At 41.1% G+C, this 22,566-nt stretch overlaps 1 protein-coding gene across 4 annotated transcripts in view; it reads left to right on the top strand.

Annotated features, from left to right (window-relative positions):
- GMCL1 (germ cell-less 1, spermatogenesis associated) overlaps positions 1-20,638 on the top strand; it is a 141,754-nt gene extending 121,116 nt beyond the window's left edge. For all 4 annotated transcript variants that reach the window (XM_040345877.1, XM_040345878.1, XM_040345879.1 and 1 more), the window contains 3 exons: positions 79-224; positions 3,741-3,828; positions 19,107-20,638. In XM_040345877.1, coding sequence (XP_040201811.1) covers positions 79-224; positions 3,741-3,828; positions 19,107-19,235 — 363 coding nt within the window. In that variant the 3' untranslated portion in view covers positions 19,236-20,638. The remainder of the gene's footprint in view (positions 1-78; positions 225-3,740; positions 3,829-19,106) is intronic.
- Positions 20,639-22,566: the final 1,928 nt, after the last annotated feature.

Here is a 22,566-nt window from a genome sequence, read left to right as displayed (position 1 = left end):
TCAATAATCACATGTGAATAAACGTGTACAGTCCTAATAATGTGTTTTAAGAGAAATGCACCCTTTCTTTTTTCCTAGTACTGTTGGCGATGGACTGGATTTAACTTCGGTTTTGACTTGTTGGTCACTTACACAAACCGATATATCATATTTAAAAGGAACACTTTGAATCAGCCATGTAGTGGCTCAGTCAGTCTGCAGCCACAAAGAAACATTGCATACAGGTAGGCGGATTTTATTTCAAATTAAGTGACAAATGAGTTGGCTAGTTTCTTAGCTTTATATACCAACATGATGAAATATTTTTTTTATAAATTACTAGGCACACATTTTAATTTCTTATGATGTAGAACAGCTACGGCTGGCGAAGCCTCAAGGGTAGCCTTTAACTGTTTGACTAATTGAAGATATAACTTTAGCTGCACAAGGTTTTTCTTACCACAAACATTTTAAAGTTTAGGGCTACCACCATATCCAATGCAGTGTGTTTGTGTTTTCTAACTGTATTGGGGGGGACTGTGGAAACGCACAGATCAGTCTTCCTGCTTAGCAGGAAGACAGAGCTCAGTGTCATCCCCTGACAGAACAGAGATCTGCCTTGTTTACTTCTTTAGATCCCCGTTCTGTCTCTGCAGGGAACGATAGCGAGCAGTTGGCGGACATCGGGTCCACCGGACCTGCTGATCGGTTCCCCCACTGGCCAATTGGAGCGCGCGCACCCATGAATGCTAGTGCACAAATCGCTGTACCGGTACGGCAATTTGCGCAGCCGAGCCACCTTGCCGAAGAACATCTGATACCAGTTGCCCTACGTCACACCATATTTTCTTTCCTAAACACTGCTCGCATTGGAGAAGCGTCGAGTACGATGTGCACTGGATCCCCTGGGGGAGTAACAAGCAATTATCTAAAGGATAAGTTGAGTTTTGGAACATGTTTCAGCATCTGTAGCTCTCCCCTCTGCTGACCCCCCATCCCTGTGATAGCGGGCCAGGGATCCTCTCCCCACACCTGCTGTCACTAGTTGAAAACATAGCAGCCACTTGGGGCTCCGATCACACAACCACATCATTCATTCAAAGTTTCCAGTGAATAAATACCTACTTAGTTTTCAATGAGCTGCGACGGGGCTAGTGAACATCCCCCCTATAGTTCATAGATTCTTCCTGCTCTTAGGTAACTGTCTGCCTATACAAGGTACGGGCAGACAAATATGCTGTAAGTCTGCAGGAGCTGGACATTGCACCAGCAATCTTTTATTCAAGGGTGCAATGCTCTGCAGGCTCCTTAGAAAACAAAAAAGACAATTTTTTTTTTACCTGCAAAAGGTGCATTTTTTCTTTTTTTTTTTAAAGATGCATTTCAGGTTCAAGTCCTAAATACAAAGATGAAATATTCATGTGATTTGTAATTCTGTCCATCTAGTCATCAGCCATGGAGCACAGACCTGTCTGGCAGGTCTGCCCTTAAGCAAAGCTTACAGGTTTTTTCCTTACCCCTAGATGAACTCCTCTCTCACTTTGCAGGACCAATGTTTAATATTTTTTTTTGCACTTTAAAGAGGGGGACATACATTACATACATACTTTTTAATAAACACATACATTACATTTATTTTATTATTTTATTTTTTTTCTTCATAATGTTTTATAATGGTTATAATAGCTTCAGAAGCTTTTCAAAAATATACTGTATTAGCGTATAATACTCACGTTTTTACCCTGAAAATAGAGGGTAAACTGTGCCTGCGTGTTATATGCAGGGGGCTGTGGAAAGTTTTTTTTTCCTGAAACTTCCCTCTTAAGGTTAGAGTGCGTGTTGTACGCTGATAAATACAGTAATCAAAATTTAAGTGTGTTTGCTGAAGTGCCATTTCTACAGCTAACCTGTCCAGGAAGCCACTGATTCAGTCTGCAGTAGAAAGAATCAATAAACTTGCAAAAGCGTGGACATGTATGCAGAAGCTTATGAACTTTTTAAATGTTTTTTAACCACTTCAGCCCCGGACCATATTGCTGGTCAATGACCAGGCCACTTTTTGCGATTCGGCACTGCGTCGCTTTAACTGACAATTGCGCGGTCGTGCGACGTGGCTCCCAAACTTTTTTCCCACAAATGGCTTTCTTTTGGTGGTATTTGATCACCTCTGCGGTTTTTAGTTTTTGCGCTATAAACAAAAATAGAGCGACCATTTTGAAAAAAATGAACATTTTTTACTTTTGCCATAATAAATATCCTCCAAAAATATATAAAGAAACTATTTTTTCTTCAGTTTAGGCCGATACGTATTCTTCTACATATTTTTCGTAAAAAAAATCGCAATAAGCGTTTATTGATTGATTTTCGCAAAAGTTATAGCGTTTACAAAATAGGGGATAGTTTTATGGCATTTTTATTATTTTTATTTTTTTTACTAGTAATGGCAGCGATCAGCGATTTTTATCGGTACTGCGACATTATGGCGGACACTTTTGACACATTATTGGGACCATTGGCATTTTTATAGCGATCAGTGCTATAAAAATGCATTGATTACTATAAAAAATTCCACTGGCAGTGAAGGGGTTAACACTAGGGGGCGAGGAAGGGGTTAATCATGTTCCCTGTGTGTGTTCTAACTGAAGGGGGGGTGGGACTGACATGGGGAAATGACAAATCGCTGTTCATACATTGTATGAACAGACGATGGGTCATTTCTCCCCCTGACAGGAGGAGGAGGTTCTCGCTCTGTAACGAGCAATCGCGGGTGCCAGGCGCGATCAGGGGGGGGCGCGCCTCCGGTGGCGAGCATTTGATTGACAACAGCGGGAGCCGAGAACCCCGCGCAGAGAGATACAGAGCGTCTCCTCCAAGGGAACGAACAGGCTTAGGTGAGTAAAACAGGGGGGGCTAGGGGGCTGGTCAGTGTCGGACTTTTTTCACCTTAATGCATAGGATTCATTAAGGTGAAAAAACATGAGGGTTTAGAACCCCTTAAAGGCTTATTGCACACAATGTTTCTCAAGGGTGAACTCTGCAGTGCTTTCCTGCACTCAGGGAGCAACAGGTGCCACATACAGCCTATACCAGTGAATTGCTGTACGTGACCATACTCGTGCGACACTGGATCATTTTTCAGAGGCGTTTTCCCACATGCATGCGTATGACCTATTTCCACAAACGCAAAAGTGGCAAATTTTATGGAAATACGCTACATGCGCGGGTATACACCACGAGTATGGCCACATACAACTATTAGTTTGCATTGAGGGTTGTAAGCTGCTTTCTGTGCATGGGAAAGAGTTGGGAACTTTCAGCTTGTGCACTTTAAACTAAAACATGTTTGTGTGCATGAGGCTTAATAGTATTTGTATTACTTTAAAGTTAAAGGCATCTTCTTTGTTACTCACATTCTTGAAGTAAATGTCTTGTCTGTCACTTTAAAGGAAACCTGTACTGAGAAAATGTTGAAGAGGCCATTACTGTCCTCTACTTATGAAAATGCTAAATACACAGTTGCTATCTTGATCCAGTTCAATATTTTAAGGCACTGACCTAGAGCAATTTAGCAGTTTTTCAGATCAGGAGTTACTACTTTATTCTAACATTAATCTGCATCCCATTTCTAGGCCAGTGACTTTGTCACTGACGCCAAAGACAGCAGGGGGTCTCTGGTGTCTCCTCGTTCATCTCCATACAGGTTTCCTTTTATTTAAAAAAATCCCAACATCTGTTTATAATAATGTCTGTTGTTTGCACAGATTGCGCTTGTTGTCATTCGATAACAATGGTAAAGTCATCTGCAATAGAACAAGTGGCTATCAGATCCTTGGCCTTGAGAAAGATCAGGTAAGTGTAATATTACAGTAAATAATATTATCTGAGTAGACCCCCTTGGCATTCATAATTTGCCTATTTTCCCTAAAATTCCCCCCCACACCCCCCCCCCAGACATCATTGGGGTTCAGTACTAGGTCTGGGTTTAGTGGGTTTGAAGCAGAGTTCCCTGAACCTTCAGCAAACCAAACGCATACAAATTCAATCATCTCTATTCTGGATATAAATAAACCAGTCATACATGGTTTGAAATCTGTCCGGTTCAGCAGGGACCGGAGATATTTCCATCCATGTATGGTCACTGTGGTTGTACAGAAGTCAATCTACTGATTGACTTTGGTGCAAACACCCTGTTGGTTTTTCCCTGGTGGGTCAACTCTGCAGGCTTTAGTCTGCAATGCCGATCTGTGTATTCTAATGGCAGGGAAGTCTCCCCACTGTCAGAATACAATAACATGGTGGCAGGATTTCCTCATCCACCCCAAATGGTTATACGGAGGTATTGGGTACGTTTTTATTTCATTCAACCCACAGACTCATGTATGGGCTGCTTTAAAGTGATTGTAAAGTCCTTGTGTTTTTTTTTTTAAATTCTATTAAAATAACAAACATGGTATACTTGCCTGCTCTGTGCAGTGGTTTTGCACAGGGCAACGTCAGATCTTCCTCTTCTTGGGTCCCTGGCTGGAGCTCCAGGACCCCCCCTCCTGTTGAGTGCCCCCACAGCAAGCGGTTTGCTATAGGGGCACCGTCGACGAGCAGCTTGGTGTATCCATTCAGACATGGAGTTACGTCTAAGCCTCACCCCCTCACTCTCCTGATTGGCTAACTGAGTTTGACAGCAGCGGGAGCCAATAGTGCCGCTGCTGTGCCTCAGCCAATCGGAAGGGAGAGTCCCGGATGACCAAGGCATTTGTGGACATCGCTGGATAGAGACGGGGCTCTGGTAAGTATTAGGGGGGCTGCTGTACACAGAATGAATTGTTATCTTCATGCATAGAATACATTAAGATAAAAAACCTGCCTTTACATCCCCTATAAGCCATCCATGTATGGGTACAATGATTGTACAGAAGTTGATCTAGCAATCGACTTTTGTACAACCAACCTGCCAGGTAAATGCTGTTTGATCAGGTATAGCAGGCAGCGCCACTGGTCAGTGTATTCTGATGGTGGGGAAATCTCCCCACTGGCAATACAGTTGCTTAATTGGCAAGACTCCCCTATTCAATCTGAATGGTTGAACGATGAAATAATAAAACCGAATCATCTGTGGGCTGCTTAAGACAGGACATTACATATTTTAGTGGAGGGTCTGCCTGTTTATAACTGAATAAATTGGCCTTAGTGTGATCTGCATCTTAACATCCCTTCAGTTAAATTGAACATTGCTGATGCCTGAAATGTTATCAAATGCATATACACTTTATAAAGAAAATTAATCTGGTTGAAGATTGAAATGGGAGATTTTTTTAATAACATTACACACAAATTGATCTCTCTCTCTCTCTCTCTCTCTCTCTTTCTCTTTCTCTCTCATACACACACTATATATATATATATATATATATATATATATATATATATATATATATATATATATATATTTATTTATTTATTTATTTATTTATTTATATATATATATATATATATATGTTTGAAATGACCAAAAAAGCTGTCAAATGCATAGGTCTGAAACAAATGTTTCAGGAATTTTCTGAGCACTTTGAGAAAAACATCTAATGCCGCGTACACACGGTTGTTTTTTTGTCTTGTAAAAAAAAGTCGTTTTTTCTCATGGAAAAAATACGTTTTTCAAACTTAATTTTAAAAAACTACGTTGCCTACACACCATAGTTTTTTCAAAATGCTCTAGCAGCACGTAAGACGGCACTCTGTTCCATTCAAGCTCGCGTCATAACTTGCTTCTGAGCATGGGCTGGTTTTAAAACGTTGTTTTACCCACAAACTATCATTTTAAATGGCACAAAAAACGACATTTTGAAAAACGACATAAAAAATTGAGCATGTTCGAATTTTTTTTTGGTCGTTTTTCAGAAGACAAAAAAGACGACGTTTTGCCCACACACGATCATTTTAAATGACGTTTTTTTTAAAAAGTTTTATTTCATCACAAAAAAACGACCGTGTGTATGCGGCATAAGAGATAGCAGTGTGCGTTTTCACTCAAAGGGTTTAATGAGAAGCTGTGTGGCAAACGCTTCTCTCGCTAATTTCTTTCCTTAGCCAAAAGTTGCACCCGCAGAGTTGATAAGGCTGTCAGCATGTACAGAACTGATATAAGGCTGATATAATGCAGAACCTTTACACCAGGACAAATTCATCTTCAGTAATGTGCATTCTGGATATCTGGGGTGATAACTCTTTATTGGTTGCCCTGAATTATTTAATTCAAACTTCTTTAAGCATGGTTGGTTGTTTTCATTATATTTTAAAGCCAGACTCTGGGAAACTTAACAATGATTCCTTGTTGTGGGACTGTGCCTGCACTACAAGGGTTAACTGCTTGTTTAGGTCAAGGGCACATAGAAAAGATGATTTACCTTATTCTCAGCTTCTCCCTGCTAATAGGCTAGTCCCTACAGCATATTTGCCTTCCCCATGTGCACAGCAGCTCTGATAGATGCACAGAGAACCACAACGCTGAGTTATCTGTTGCTGTTATAAACAAATAATCAGTGCGGCCTATTCATTTATTACATTCAAAAATCATTCAAAGGTGTGTCTCTGTGTAATGTATCTGCAGATACAAGGCAGATACTTTACACAGAGCCAAAGTTCTGAATTATCCTTTTTACTATTAGGAGTGTACAAGCAGCAGTAATCGGTCGTCCTTTTATAATCTTAACAGATCACTGAGGGGGCTGAGCTCTGTGCTAATTGTACTTTCCCTCACAGGAACATCCAAATTTGGGTTCCAAAAGATGGTGGCGCTACAGCCCGCATATAGAGCTGTGTTTTAGGGACAGTGGGGCCTCTGACCGGAATGAGACCACGTGCTATATACTAAATAATGATAGTTGTGCAAGTCAAAATTGCTTCAGGAAAGGTTTAAAAAAAAAAGCATTCAGTTGTGTCCTCAGTGTACACTCTTCCGTTGCTTTTGATCAGTTCTAATGAGTTGGCACACTTGAGCACATATACTAGAGCCTCATGATTGATCATCAAGAATCGTTATCGCAATTTACCCGCCCCCCCCCCCCCCCCCCCGTTGCGATCTTGACAAAGGGTTTCCAGATCTTTGGTATGCAGAGAATTTTCTCTCTGCTCTCAGCCCTCAAAAGTCAAAGTCTGGGTAGTCTGCCAAGTTTTAAAACATTCCATCAGTGGAATGTTAAGTCTAAACATTGTATCAATGTGTCTCTTACATCAAAGGAATATACTTCTGTATGTAAATTAGGAACGTTTAACCACTTAAACACTAAGGTCCGGATTCTCATAGAAAAAGAAAAACAAGATGCGCTGTGGTAATTGGAATGTAGATGGGCTGCATATGATGTATGTCCCCGTCTCAAACCAGTAGATGGAAAACTTGGATGCCGGGTACCATGGAAAACACATAAGGGTCGCAATAGTGTAAAACCATAGATAACATTTATTTAAAAGAAGACAAAAACGCACTTGCATATAAGCAGTGTAAATTAGGCATGTCAGATTGGGGCTCCGGCCGGAAGCAAACCAAAACGACCCGACCAATTAGGTAGGAAAAAGTGCAATCAACGGGGGGTGATCCGATGTGACACACGTTCCGCCCGACCGGTTTCGCGAAATCTCGCTTCCTCATGGGGCACGGGTAGCACACCAAATCACCCCCCTTAAATAGTACACAATAATGGCCACAGAGCAATCATCACAAACGCGCATGCGCGCGCACGTTGGAACACACTTATCAGACCAAGCCTCACTCTGGTCAGACCTATGCGTCATTGCGCATGCGCCCGCGCTCCGCGAGGCCCAGGGCAAAAAAACACACGGGATGATACCCAGTCTGAGCACCCCAGCGTGAGATAGGAGAATCTATCGCCGGATGCCACTAAACCGGGGCCTGTAACAAACAGAAAATCCGGAAGACTGCCTCCGTGTCACGTGACTGAGCGCGCCGACGTCACACGTCGGCGCGCGGCCGTGACGATGCAACAGCCTCCAGAGAGCACGGCGCGTGCCAGAATCCACCAACAAGGAGACCAAGCCTCGTTGTGGATAACAGGCTCCACCTCACTGACACGCTGGTTGGTCAGAGAGGCCAAGCCTCGTTATGGGTGCAGTGAGGCAACTGTGCAACCGTAGTAATATCCCTCCCAGGAAACAAATGGGAAGAAAAAGCCATAGGGTTCAGCGGAGCACGGAAATGCAATAGCAAACTCAAATGACAAATACATGGATGACACAATTTTGCATCACTAAACCCACAACGATTGGTACAGTAAAATTTACAAACTAATAAAAACACAAAATTGGACACATTAATGAGTACATAAATTGCGTTAGCTAGCATTATATAAATTAACACTTGATTACACGACCAGCATGCATGTAATAAAAACTGGGCATTATTAACTGACCAGTATGATAAGAAAATGTATATAAAAAATGTATATAAAAAACATTGCCCAAATTAATATGGTCAACTTAGTGATAAACGTTATGTCTTAACTGACAGGAAAATTGTGATTCATTAGCCAGATGGATAAAACCAATTTAGCACAACAGGTAAGTCTATTGAGCAACAAAATGACACAATGTCGGAAGTGACTCTCAGAATTGGACACATGATAATGGAATAGAACAAATAATTATGAATTATTAATGAAGGCATTAATATCCGTATCAATATTGAGCCCGTAAGGCGTATAGGTTTTGACGCGGTGTATCCAAGCCATTTCCTGTCTGGAAATTTCCCGGACAAGATTGCTCCCTCTCCAATGCGGACGATATTTATCGATTCCGACAAACAAAGTATTGGAGGGATCTCTGTTATGCTTTAAATCAAAATGCCTAGAAACAGAATGCTTATCGAAACCGCTTCTAATTTTAGCAATTAAGCCTGACTGACAGGGCCCTCTTAGTGCGGCCAATGTACTGAAGGGCACTGAATAAGGTATATGACACCTTTCGTCGAACAGGTTATAAAAGGTTCGACGTCAAAAAAATTTTTGGTGGCTGTGGACTGAAAAGAATATATCTTCCTGTCTCTGCATCTGTTCAGAGTGCAGACCTGACAGCGTTTGCATCTGTAATATCCTATGAGGTTTTCAAGAAAGGTCCTTGATGCCTTCGGAGGGTCATGTACACTGGGAGCAATGCGACTACCAATTGTGGAAGCACCCCTGAAGACCACACTAGGTTTGACCGGAAGGATTGGGGCTAGAACCTGGTCTGTGGTGAGAAAATGCCAGTGTTTCTGGATGAGCTTCTTGACACTGAAGTGCTGTGCAGAAAATGTTGTGATAAAGGGTAAAGAAAATCTATCACCTTGATCCTCTTTAATTTTGTCTGCAATAAGTGATGCCCTATCTGTATCCCTAACTCTCTCCATTGATTGGAGTAAGGTAGAGCTATCATACCCCTTCTCCTCAAATCTTTTAGAGAGAATTGAGGCCTGGCTTTCAAATGTCAGAGGATTAGTGCAATTACGTTTGATACGCATAAACTGTCCCAGGGGTACGGATTTCAACCAAGTAGGAAGATGGCAACTGTCTAGGGGGATGTACGAATTACGATCAGTTGGTTTAAAAAAAGTGGACGCGACAAAACTACCATCCTCAATGGTGATCTGGAGATCCAAAAAATGAATGGAAAGTTGACTAGTCTCAAAATTAAATTTGATGCCCCTAGTGTTCTGATTCAGATCAGCCATGAAACTGAGGAGATCTGACTCACTACCAGATACTAGCAAGAGTATTAATAACCTGCTTCGTATCTTTGATGTACGAGGGGATCTTCTGTACAAGTGGCTGCAGGAAAGAGTCTATATACTTGCCCACCCGGGACGTGATGGAATCAATACCGCTAACGATAGGTCGTCCCGGGGGGCAAGTCAGGCTTTTATGTATCTTGGGTAAATAGTATATCACGGGGGTCCGTGGGGCACTAGGCACCAAAAAAAGCGCTTCCTTGTTGTTCAGAATGCCATTTTGGAGACCCCGTTTAACCAAAACCTCAAGTTCCTTTTTGTATCCACTCAAGGGATCCCTAGTAAGGGGGGTGTAAGTGTCGACATCATCAGCCAGCCTGTGCATTTCTGTTAAGTAATCACACTGGTCGAGAACGACTATACCCCCCCCCCCCCCTTATCAGCCGGTCTGATGACGACCAAAGACTTGTTCTGACATAGTGATTCCAAACCCATTGTCAGATCTCTATTCATATTGGATTTGTTCACTTTAAGCCTGTTCAAATCACTGAGGACCACATCCCTAAAGACTTTAATGCTTGGGGCCAATGATCCTGGTGGATTAAAAAGGGAAGCGTTAGACAAAGATGAATGTTTATATTCAGTAGTTGCCTGTTGTCCAGAGATAGGGTTAGCAAGAAAATGACGTTTAATACTGAGCCGTCTAGTGAATTTGTGCACATCCATATAAGTTTGAAACTTACTGAGATTTCTAGGGGGGGCATATTTCAGTCCCTTATCTAGAAGTTTTTTCTCCGAGTCGGTCAGTATTTGCTGGCTAAGATTGTAGATGCCTACTCCTAGGTTCTCTTTCTTTTTGGCCGACTGGGCCCTCCTCCCCCCTCTGGTCCCTCTCTTCGTTTTACGATGTTTCCCTGACCAGTGGGGGCCCTGCGAAAATCCCAATTCTGATTATAATTGATACCAGATGGATTCAAAGGGTGTGTACTATTGGTCTGTCCTCCAAACATATCTGGATAGCCCAAGGGGTATGTGAAAGGATTCCTAATTGAATTTGTAGATCCATAATCACCTCTGATAGGTGCTTGACAACCGTTGTTACCAAAATCGAAAATGGGATTAAACCGATTCTGGGTAGGGATATTAAAGCCAAAGCCAACCTGACCAGCATCCTGTTGGGAACCATAGCTGGGTACACCAAACCCCATGTGGGGAGGTGGAAACCGATAATCAGGACCTCTATTCCATGCACGAGGGGATGAAACCTGATCATAATGGACCATGTCCCGACCACGGTTGCCACCTTTGGGGGTCTCACTAAAAGTGTACCCCTTCTGGTTCGGACCCTTTTGGGATCCCTTCCCTCGTCAAGGAACCCCTTGACGAGGTGGAAGTGGGGTCACCACACGAGGTTGTGTGGAAAAGGGAAGCGATTCTCATAGCACTTATGCCGACGTATCTCGAGATACGCCGCGTAAGTGTCAATGTGCGCCGTTGTATCTATGCGCCGTGCCCATAGAACTAGATACGCCTGAAATTAGGCTTCATCCGACCGTAAGTTTCCTACGCCGTCGTACCGTAGGCACATATTTATGCTGGCCGCAAGGGGCACTTCCATTGATTTACGAATCGAACGTACTTGCGCCCGGCCCATTTATATACGCAGTTTACGTAAGTCGCATGTCCGGCGTAAAGTTAAGCCTCATAAAGCAGGGGTAAGTCATGTTAAGGTATGGACCAGGGAACAGCCATCGTATTTTACGTTGTTTAAGTAGTAGTACGTGAATATGGCTGGGCGTAGGCTACGTCACGTCGTAGGCTACGTCACGTCGTAGGCAGTGATTTGACGTATCTTATGGAGTATTTTCAACGTGATTCTGAGAATGCGCACTGGGATGCGTCCACGGGACGGCGCATGCGCCGTTCGTTCGGCCCATCATTTGCGTGGGGTCACGGTTCATTTAAATGTATCACGCCCACTTCCACCTACTTTGAATTAGGCGGGCTTACGCCGATGAATTTACGTTACGCCGGCGCAACGTTGGGAGCATTTCCTTTGTGAAAACTGTGCTCGCAGCTCTGCGCAGCGTATATTCGATACGCTACGCCCACATAAAGATGTGCCGAGGTATGTGAATCAGGGCCTAAACCTTTTTCTGACAGTTGTTTTCAAGTTAAAATATTTTTTTTACTTGGAACCCCTCAAAACTAATATATATATATTAGTTTTGGGGGGTTCCAAGTAAAAAAAATATTTTAACTTGAAAACAACTGTCAGAAAAAGTTATAAAATATATATATATATATATATATATATATATATATATATATATATATATATATATATATATATATATGTGTATATGTATATGTATATATATATATATATATATATATATATATATATAGATATATAGATATATAGATATATAGATATATAGATATATAGATATATAGATATATAGATATATAGATATATATAGATATAGAGAGAGAGAGAGACCCTAGGAAATAAAATGGTGGTTGTTGATATATTTTTTGTCGCACTGTATTTGCGCAGTGGTCTTTCAAATGCAATTTTTTGGGAAAAAATTACTTTAATGAATAAACAAAAAACGAACCAGTAAAGGTAGCCCAATTTTTTTTTTTTTTTTTTTGTATAATGTGAAAGATTTTACGTTGGGAGAGAATCATAATCTTTATTCTAAGCAAATAAATTGTGATTCTCATTTTGGCCAGAATTGCGCAACTCTAATACATACTCGGCTGAACTTTCCGGTCTGTAAACTAATATTCTTGGGCAAGGTTCCCCGTGCTTAAATAACTTGTGTTTTAAATTGAACAGAAGCTGATCGATCACTAGTCCAGACATATGTTTTTTCTAATCAATTTAAATCCGATATTAGTCAAAATCAATCCAGTTTGTCTCAAATATATTTTCTATTTATTTTTTACAATCTCATGTGCAATCAAATGGGGATTTTCGCGTATCGAAATTCAACCTTTTAAAGTTAAATATCCATGGGAAGATTAATTTAGTTTACCACAGCACACAGTCCCCTGTATTTTGATGAAGCTAATATTTGACTATGATTGTATGCAGTGTCCGTCGTTCTTTGCAAGGGAATTTTGCTCCAGAGCTTCATAAATGAGGTGAAGTTCTGCTGACTTCAATCACCCAGTCATGTGCAAGCAAAACTGCTGTTTATTTTTATTTTTGTTTTCTTTACTTTGCATGACATTGGATATTCTTTGCAAAGAATCCAATAAGTGGGCCCATTGGGACATGCCAAGTGCTATATAAATCCGGTATAGTCATAATTTTTGTTATCATTGCCAGCTAAATACAGATTTATAATATATGTACATAAACACTTTTTACAATACCTGCGCTAAAGGATTGTGATTGGCATGCCTCTGACACCTTGGGTGTAATATAGAAAGTCTTCCTTTGCCAGGTTTGGTTTAATAAATTATGCAAAACATTCCAGGTGCTGCTAATAAAACCATTCTAGTCATGTTTTATTGATTAATGCTTTCAGGGATGATTAGTAGGAGAGTGCTCAGTCTTCTAGGGAAATGTTCACCATCAATTAGCCCAAACAAAGCATGATAGGGAAAATAGCTGGGAACTTGCACCTATTAGCCTAGTATGCTATCATTTCAAGGAATTGTTAAACATGCTTGACAATTATAGCTTTTACACCGATTCCCAGGATTAGCCAATCACAAACCTAGCACGTGATACATGCAAGCTAGTTTAATAGATCTTATACATATTCATGCATATGAATTATTTTAGTACAGGAAATGCATTAATCAAGTCCTTGTCTTGATCTTGTCATGCAAAATTCCCTACTGCTTCATCCTCCTGATATAAGACTAATGCACAAACAAAATGAAGGTTAAACACCCTGTTAAAATATTAATTAAAAAAGACAGTTACTTCCACTGAATGTAAATAGAAGAAATTAACCCGTCTGCTGCATTGTGAAGACAATGAGCAGCATTTGGAATCCTTTGTCAAATCCTCTTGCTATGAAGTGGTTTTTGTAGCAAAGCAGGGACGTGAAGGAAATGGGCACTGCTTTTTCAGACTTAAAGGGATTTGTAAAGGGTAACTTTTTTTTCTTTTAAAATAACAAACATGTCATACTTGCCTGCTCTGTGCAGTGGTTTTGCACAGAGCAGCCCCGATCCTCCTCTTTTAGGATCCCCTGCTGGTGCTCCTGGCTCCTCCTCCTTGGTGTGCCACCAGAGGGAGTTGCATCCTATTGTGGAGCTGCCTGTGTCTATAGATATAGATAGCATGGTTTGGCCCCACCCCCACTTCTTCATCACAGGGTTTGATTGATGGCAGCAGAAGCCAAGGTCCCCTGCTGCTATCAATCCTTTGAGGATGGAGTGCTGCTCTCGAGAATAGTGCTAGATTGAGATCATGCTTGGGTTAGTATAGGGGGGGGGGGCTGAGTGGAGAGCTGTGCAAAGAATGCCTTAAGGTTAAAAAAAATAACCACCTGCCTTTGGAACCACTTTAATTCCCTGCATCTTTATAACCCGATCAGCCATAACTTTATAAACACCCATCTAATATTGAGCAGGTCTTCCTCCTTTCGGCAAAACACTCCCTTTTGCTGCCAAAACAGCCCTGACCGGCTGCAGCATTGATGCCACTAGACTTATGAAGGTATGCTGTGGTATCTAGCACCAAGCCATCAGTAGCAGATCCTTTTAGGTTTTGTAAATTGTAAGGTAAGGCCTCTGTGGATCAGACTTGTTTTTCCAGCACATCCCACAGATTCTTGATGGACTGGAGAATTTGGAGGCCAAGTCAACACTTTGAACCAAGTCAAACCATTCTTGAACCATTTTTTCACTGTGGCATGGTGCCTCATCCTGGTGAAAGGGACCACTGGCATCGGGATTACTGTTTCCATGAAGGTATACTTGTCACCAAAAATGTTTAGGTAGGTGGTGCATGTCAAAGGAACATCTGCATAAAATGCAGGACCCAAGGTTTCCCAGCAGAACATTGCCTAAAGCATCACACTGCCTCCACCGCCTTCTTCCCATACTGCATCCTGGTACCATCTCTTCCCTAGACAAGGCGAGCACCTGGCCATCCACATGATGTAAAATAAAATGTTTTTCATCAGACCAGAAGCAAAGCTTGTACTCTATGTATTGGCGTATAACACATTTTTTCACCCAGCAAATCGGTTGCAAATAGCGTGCGTGTTTTACGCCGATACTGCAATTTGGGCTGCCTTGCAGAGAAAGGGGGGGGGATGAGCGCCGTCAGATTACATAGAAGCCAGTCCAGGAGGAGGGACTTTGTAAAGAGGCCGCCGAGTAAACAGGAGATTCTCGTTGTATGCAATCTGACGGTGCTCATCCCTCCCCCCCCCCTCCCTGAGATGGGCATTGATCAGGCTGCATTCATGGCAATGGGGAGGCTGCAGATGGGCATTAATCAAGCTGCATTGATGGGCAATTGTGAGGCTGCGAAAAAATAAAAAATAGGATCCGGCGCCAATATTATAAGTACTTATAACAACAAGTGCTGCTCCAAAAATTTGTGAGAACTAATAAACAGTAATGGGCAATGAAAAGGGTGCAACAAGTGTTCAATTGGTGTCCATAAAATAAACATAAATTAATTAATTGAAAAGTTCAAATAAATAGCAGATATTGAATGCACAATAGGAAGTGCTATATTCCAATTTATATTCTCCAACCACCGTGCTTTCAGAAAAGTGCAGCATGCATGCATAAAGTTCTTCACCCGATGTGACAATCCAATGCGCTCAATGGATATATTCGGCCATAAATGACCATCGGGCATATAAAAGGTTATTTTTCATAGGGTCCTCTCTCTTACGAACCTCTTCCAGAACAGGCTCGATCCCCAATATATATCAACAGAAACTGCTCTCTTGTAAATGACCACATCTGTATATTCCGGTAGCAAGTCCTCCAATCTGGAAAGTTCAAACGGCTCCACCACAATGAGGCGCAAATAGTGTGATACCGTCTTTTATTAAAATTAGTTACAGGGTAAAATCTTGGTATAACAGGCAGGTACACACGCAGCTTGAGGGGAGGCAATGGCCGGACTTGTCACGAAAAGCGATGCAATCCATGGCGTGCGTCTCAGCTGTTCCAATAGGAAACATTCAGCTCCTGTATCAGACGTGCTGTGACAATTTTCTCTGCATTTCGCGATCCACGCATCATCAGGAAAAAATGGCACGTGGATCGCGAAATGCAGAGAAAATTGTCACAGCACGTCTGATACAGGAACTGTATGTTTCCTATTGGAACAGCTGAGACGCACGCTGTGGATTGCATCGCTTTTATTGACAAGTCCGGCCACTGCCTCCCCTCAAGCTGCGTGTGTACCTGCCTGTTATACCAAGATTTTACCCTGTAACTAATTTTAATAAAAGACGGTATCACGCTATTTGCGCTTTTTGTGGCTCATTGTGGTGGAGTTTGAACTTTCCAGATTGGAGGACTTGCTACTGGAATATACAGATGTGGTTAGTTACAATGGAGAGCAGTTTCTGTTGAAATATATTGTGGATTGATCCTGATCTGGAAGAGGTTCGTAAGAGAGAGGACTCTATTAAAAAAAGAACCCTTTATATGCCTGATGGTCATTTATGGCCGAATATATCCGGTGAGCGCATTTGATTGTCACATCGGGTGAAGCACTTCATGCATGCACGCTGCACTTTTCTGAAAGCACGGTGGTTGGAGAATATAAATTTGAATATAGCACTTCCTATTGTGCATTCAATATCTGCTATTTATTTAAACTTTTCAATTAATTAATATATGTTTATTTTATGGACACGAATTGTGAGGCTGCATTGCCTTATTTTGCTTCAAATTTCTTTTTAAAATTTCATTTTTTTTTACTGAAACTTCCCTCTTAAAATGAAGGTGCATGTTATATGCCTGTGCCTGTTATATTCCGATAAATACGGTATTTGTAATGAGCATATATGGCTTACCCCAGTACAAAAACCATACAAAGAAACAAGATTTTCAGCACATTAACGCACTTAAATAACAGATGGGGTAGTTCAATAACAAACCTTTATAAATCGTATTCTGAGTTTTCAAAGTCTGCACTGTACCGTTAATGCGGTTCTAAAGTCACAAGGTTGTATTACTTTAATGCATTCTGTGCATTAAGTTAAAAAAACTTTCACTGCCTGTTTCCCACCCTCTCCTAAATACTTGCCTAAATCCAGTACTGATCCAACACTGTGCCCGCCTCTGGAAGTCAAATTAAGTGAGGAGAGATTGGAGGGCTTTACTGAGTGTGTCAATGGGGGCGCACAGCCTGGCTCTGGAGCAAGCCTACACATGTGCCACCATAGGAAGTGGCTTCCTATGGTGGCAAATGCAGAAGAGGAAGAGCCTTGAGTGCTGGTGGGGGACCCCAAAAGAGAAGGTTCAGGCCTGCTGTGTGCAATACCATTGCACAGAGCAGGTAAGTAGAACTTGGTTTTTATTTTAGAGAAAAATAACTTTTAAAACCGCTTAAAGGGGTGGTTCCCCCTAAAACAAAATTCTAACAATACATTCGGATGTCTGCTTACACTGCGGGTAGGCTGGCTTTTGTTTTTTTGTTTTAGTACATACCTCGATATCGCCGTTTCCTCGCTTGGCGGTGGGCGTTCCTAGTTGATTGACGTTCCTCAGACGGGCGCATACTGCACGTCACGACTTTCCGACAGAAGCCGAACGTCATTGCGCAGGCGCCGTATAGAGTCGGCTCTATACGGCGCCTGCGCAGCGACGCTCGGCTTCTTTCGGAAAGTCGTGACGCGCAGTATGCGCCCGTCTGAGGAACGTCAATCAACTAGGAACGCCCACCGCCAAGCGAGGAAACGGCGATATCGAGGTATGTACTAAAACAAAAAAACAAAAGCCAGCCTACCCGCAGTGTAAGCAGACATCCGAATGTATTGTTAGAATTTTGTTTTAGGGGGAACCACCGCTTTAAGTGTGTGTGTGAAATTTGTGAGACAGGTACAGAAGATTTGACTTTGAAGTAACTCTGTTGACCTTTTTGAGAATGTTTGGTCCCTGGCTGTCATACTGGTGTTTTGTGTAACTCTGACCTGCGAGTGACAAGCAATTCTGACACTTTATACATAATATTTGTTCTGCTTGTGACTGAAAATTCATGATGCCAGATACAGCCATTCAATTACTGTTTCCTGAAAGGGGCAACAATGACAGCCTCCATATATTTTAATTTTATTTATTTTTTTAGTGTCTAAATCAATTTTAAAGTAAAAATTACTGGCCTAAAGTGCTGCCTTGTGGCTCCTGCAGGTACCAGTATTTAGTCTTCAAATCAATCCATCTACCTGAGGAGCCTCTCAATTCATGCCTGTACCACTGTGAGGGATTCATACAACCTAATCTAGACTGCTCCCCTAGATCAATACATCCTTAGAGCCTCCTGAAAGGGGATGTTGGGCCCGTATCTCACATAAATCGGTGTGATTAGTTGAAGGTCCACTCAAAAAAAAAAAAAAAAAGCAGAAACAAACAAAAGGCTTGTACACTTATTCAGCTTGTGTATGCTGGGCTTTAACTCTGCCAGCCAATAAAGTACCGGCATTATACCTTTTGCATGACAGAACTAGGTGGACAGGGCTTGCACAAACGGTGAGGCTCGTAACCAGCATGGACATAAAATTCTAGGGGCTTTCCAGGGAATCTGAAATGATAAATGTGTAATTTGTAATGCCTGCACGTTTAGCCATGTTTTGGACCTTACAGGTTCACCTAAAGGAGTTGAAAAGTCAGAAGTTTTTTTTTTTTTTTTTTATCTTGATGGCATTAAGATAAAAAACCTTCTGTGTGCAGCGCCCCTAATACTTGCCTGAGCCCATCTCTGTCCAGTGATATTCACAAGTTTTTTTCTGGCCATCCAGGACTCTCCCTTCTGATTGGCTGAGACACAGCAGCGGCGCTATTGGCTGCCACTGCTGTCAAAGTTAGTCAATCAGGAGATAGACAGAGGAGGCTGAACCACAGCTCTGTGTCTGAATGGACACATGGAGCTGCAGCTCGGGTTGGGTGCCCCCATAGCAAGCTGCTTGCTGTTGGGGCATTTGTCAGGAGGGAGGGGCCAGGAGCACAGAAGAGGGACCCGAGAAGAAGAGGATCTAGGCTGCTCTGTGCAAATCCACTGCACAGAGCAGGCAAGTATAACATGTTAATTATTTTTATAGGGGAAACAAGACTTTACAACCACTTTAAAGATATGCCTGCTTATATGAAAATGTGCTTACTTTCCATGAATTGATTTATACATTTATAGAATAACTTATCTGCGCTTGTTCCAGAATCTTACTTTATCAAATGTATTGTTGCCCTCTTCCAGGAACAAGTTATAATGAACTTGGACAGTCGTCTGCTTGTGTACCCGCTGTACATCTGCTGCAATTTCTTGTACACATCTCCTGAGAAACGGGCCGAATCAGAAGGTCAGCTGGACAACACTGACAGCTAAGAAGACAATTGCAGACAAAGATCTCAGAGTATAATAATTAGAAAGGGAACGTTTATTTTTTTGCTGTCTGGTTTATTTTATTGAACTGTTTGTGCTCTAGTTCCAGTATTTGACCTATGCTGTGGGGTTCTGCAGCTTGTAAAGCGTTTTTCTATTGAATGTAAGGAATGTAACATTGAATGAACCAGGGTACATTTATGAATTCTAGGGCAAAGGATAAAGAGTAATATGGCTCTTGGCAGCTAGTCCCGTTCTGATCATTTTAAAGAAACAGGATTTGAGGGGAATTCCCCAGAAAAACTAAAATTGTTATCTGAGACAGATCCCTGTAAAAACACGGGACCTCCCTGCCCACACAAGTGTTTTAAGGGAATATAGTCTGCCAAAAAAACAATGGTTGTCAGAGAAGAGAATCATTGCAGTACATAGTCCTGCTGCAATACCAGATTATAGCAGCAGATGATAGTCTAGGCAAATTGTGCAAATTCCAATGAAAGTTTAGGTGAAATCTATGAACTATGTTCAGGAGAAGAACCCTTTGTATTAAATACAATCTGTCATTTTGTTATTTATCTGGCTCAGCTGAGATTATTTTCTTCATATAGACAGACGTAATGAATCCTGGAATTCATGACAGCCCCAAGAAATTTCCTCAACATGGTACATTTGTCTTGGAACTTATGTGCGCTCTGGCATTAGGAAAATTTGATATATTCACAACTGAGCCAGGTTAACCAGTTAGTAAGATACCATTTTTAGCATTGTGGGATCCCAAACTGCTGACTTTCAGTTTTTCTTTGAACTTCAGTTAGAAAATCAGAGCTAGGACCTAACCTTGGTCAATGTATAGCTTTCTTTGCTCTAGTTTTCAAAGTAAAGCATGTGTCTGCCAAAAGTGCTGCTTTACCATCGCAAGCCAAAAGTTACCTTAAAATATATATATGTGTGTATATATAATGTTCTGTTTAGACTTGTAGCAGGTGCTTATTTTTTTAAGTAGCTTTTCAAAGGAACGCAGCAATCTGCCATGCAGATTTTGTTATTTATTTTGTAATAATGAAGGGTGGCCCATACAACGCCCAGAACTGGTAAGCAAGATGTGAGTATTACTTGCAAGGATTGGGCTGTGTAGGGCTTCTTCTGGCAGTGATAAGCTTCTGAATGTTGGAAGTACATATTACATCACACAGATTCTCCTGTTTGGAAATCTCCGTGATCTGCCATTTCTCTTTTCTATGGAACCTAAAAAGTGCTAATCTTATGGGGTTGCCAAACAAAGACTGGCATGCTGTTTAATGCCTAGTATTTAACGAAGGAGGAAGGAAATTTTAATGTCCTTTTTTTCATAATTTTGTTGTAACTATCCATGTTCTTTAAAAAAAATATTATTTTTTTCAGACAAACATGTTTTGTTTTGCTCTTATTTTTAATACAGTTCACCTATAAGCCTTAAAGGTCCTGCAGACCTCCAGCTTAACCGTTGAATGCTTTCTAGAGATGAGCTTTTAGTGTCTTTGCAGAAATGTCATTGTAGCCCTAAGATCATGAAGGTGGGCTCTGGTTAAAACTTACACTAACTTCATTACCTTCTTCTGATGTTTAGGGATTGGAGTCTAAGTAGTTGCCTGCAGTATAAAATGGAAAAAGACAGACGAGTTGTATAATATTTAGGAGACTGCCTTGGTATCCAGATAAGGACTTCTCACCAATTTCCCTATTCGGAATATTTTGTGCCAGTGTTCTGAAGCCAGAGGATTAGCAGAACACCCAGGAAACCAACATTTTAAGGAGGTCATCAAAGGCAGCCTTCATATTTTCTAATGAAAGGTTTACAGATCTCCAGATGCAGGAACTTTCACTTAAACATATTCTTCAATCCCCATTGCATGCACAAAATTATTTTGCAGACACAAATTTTACCCTGTAAAAGTATTGGTGATATCACTGTGCTGCCTATAGTCTATACAGAGAGTAGAACTGGGAGTGAAGCCCAGAAGCTCCTTCTTCTCCTACATGCTCAAAACTAGCAGAAATCTGTAGGGGGTAGGTACAAGTCACGCTGCACAAGGTAAGAGAAAATAGTAGTTAACAGTCTCAATATATGAAGCTCTGGCACAAAATGAAAGTGCAGGAGGTACAGTGAGGTATAGAAGAAAATCGAATTTTGTTGCTTTGCAGCCTGAAAAGACAGTTTTTAGTTTTTATCCAGCTGTATATACTAGTGCAACTTAACATCCAAGTGAAAGCTATAACCCCAACATGTCAGAAAAAAAATCCTAAACCAAATCACTGAGTTGGAAAAGGATCACCCCCTTGTGTGCAGATTTTGTTTAACCGCCTTTTGCTTTAATTTCAGCCTTATAGTATGTTGGGATATGTTTCTTGCTAGCCAGCTCATCAGGTGAAAACAAAAAACAGCCTAAAGCAAACTAAATGTTTGTTTAGGTTTATTACTACTTTCAAGCCGTATTGAATTGAAAAAAATATATATATATTTTATATATCCAGCTTACCAATCAGATGTGGTAGCTGCATTCGTTTTTGCCTTTCTTTTTAATTATTATTTTTTTTACTTTTTTTTTTTCTCTCTTTTTTAACCTGGTGACCTGACCAGTAACTTTAGCTACTATATTATAGTGCCTAGATTATGCTCCTATGTTCTGAAGGAGCACAGGAGCCACCTTTTGGATTGCAACATTGAAAGTCCTAGGGAGGGTAGTGTTTGATGTTTTGGCAGATTTAGATACACTAGCAAATTGAACTCAAACTGCAGCCCACACATAAAGGTTTTACATGAATAAATTAAAACTGATCATTGTAGGCACCACTGTCAGTGGTAAATGGGTTGTCTCATCTTTATAACTGATAACAGTCCATCATCCCATTGCATGTTCCTGGCTCTCAAAAGTACTTGGTGCTGTAGTGACCACCAGCTGGATACTGGAGCATGTACGACACAAATCTTCAATTTAGGTCCAAGCGGTTATATATTGAAGATCACATAACAAACAGTAGTGCAACATTTCAGAGCCCTTCGTCAGGCATGTGATGTGATCTTCAATAAAATAAAACGTTTGGACCTAATAAAATGATCTGTGGTATGCTGGCGAATATTTACATTGTGATATCTTTGTAACTAATGCATCTGCAGGAGAGCTTGTTTTCTTGAAAACAGATTTACTGGCTGGATTATCAGATGAAAATAACAGAAAAAAATGCAGCTATCACATCTAAGAATTGGTAAGCTGTAATATAATAAATGGGCTTAATACTGCTTTAAATATTGAATTTAAGTTGAAGTCCGGTCATCCAAACCTAATTCTGCTCCCAC

The sequence above is a fragment of the Rana temporaria genome, chromosome 3, assembly GCF_905171775.1.
Source record: "Rana temporaria chromosome 3, aRanTem1.1, whole genome shotgun sequence".
Classification (NCBI taxonomy): Eukaryota; Metazoa; Chordata; class Amphibia; order Anura; family Ranidae; genus Rana; species Rana temporaria.
Note: the sequence above shows the minus strand (reverse complement) of the source record. Positions and strands in the feature narration are given on the sequence as shown.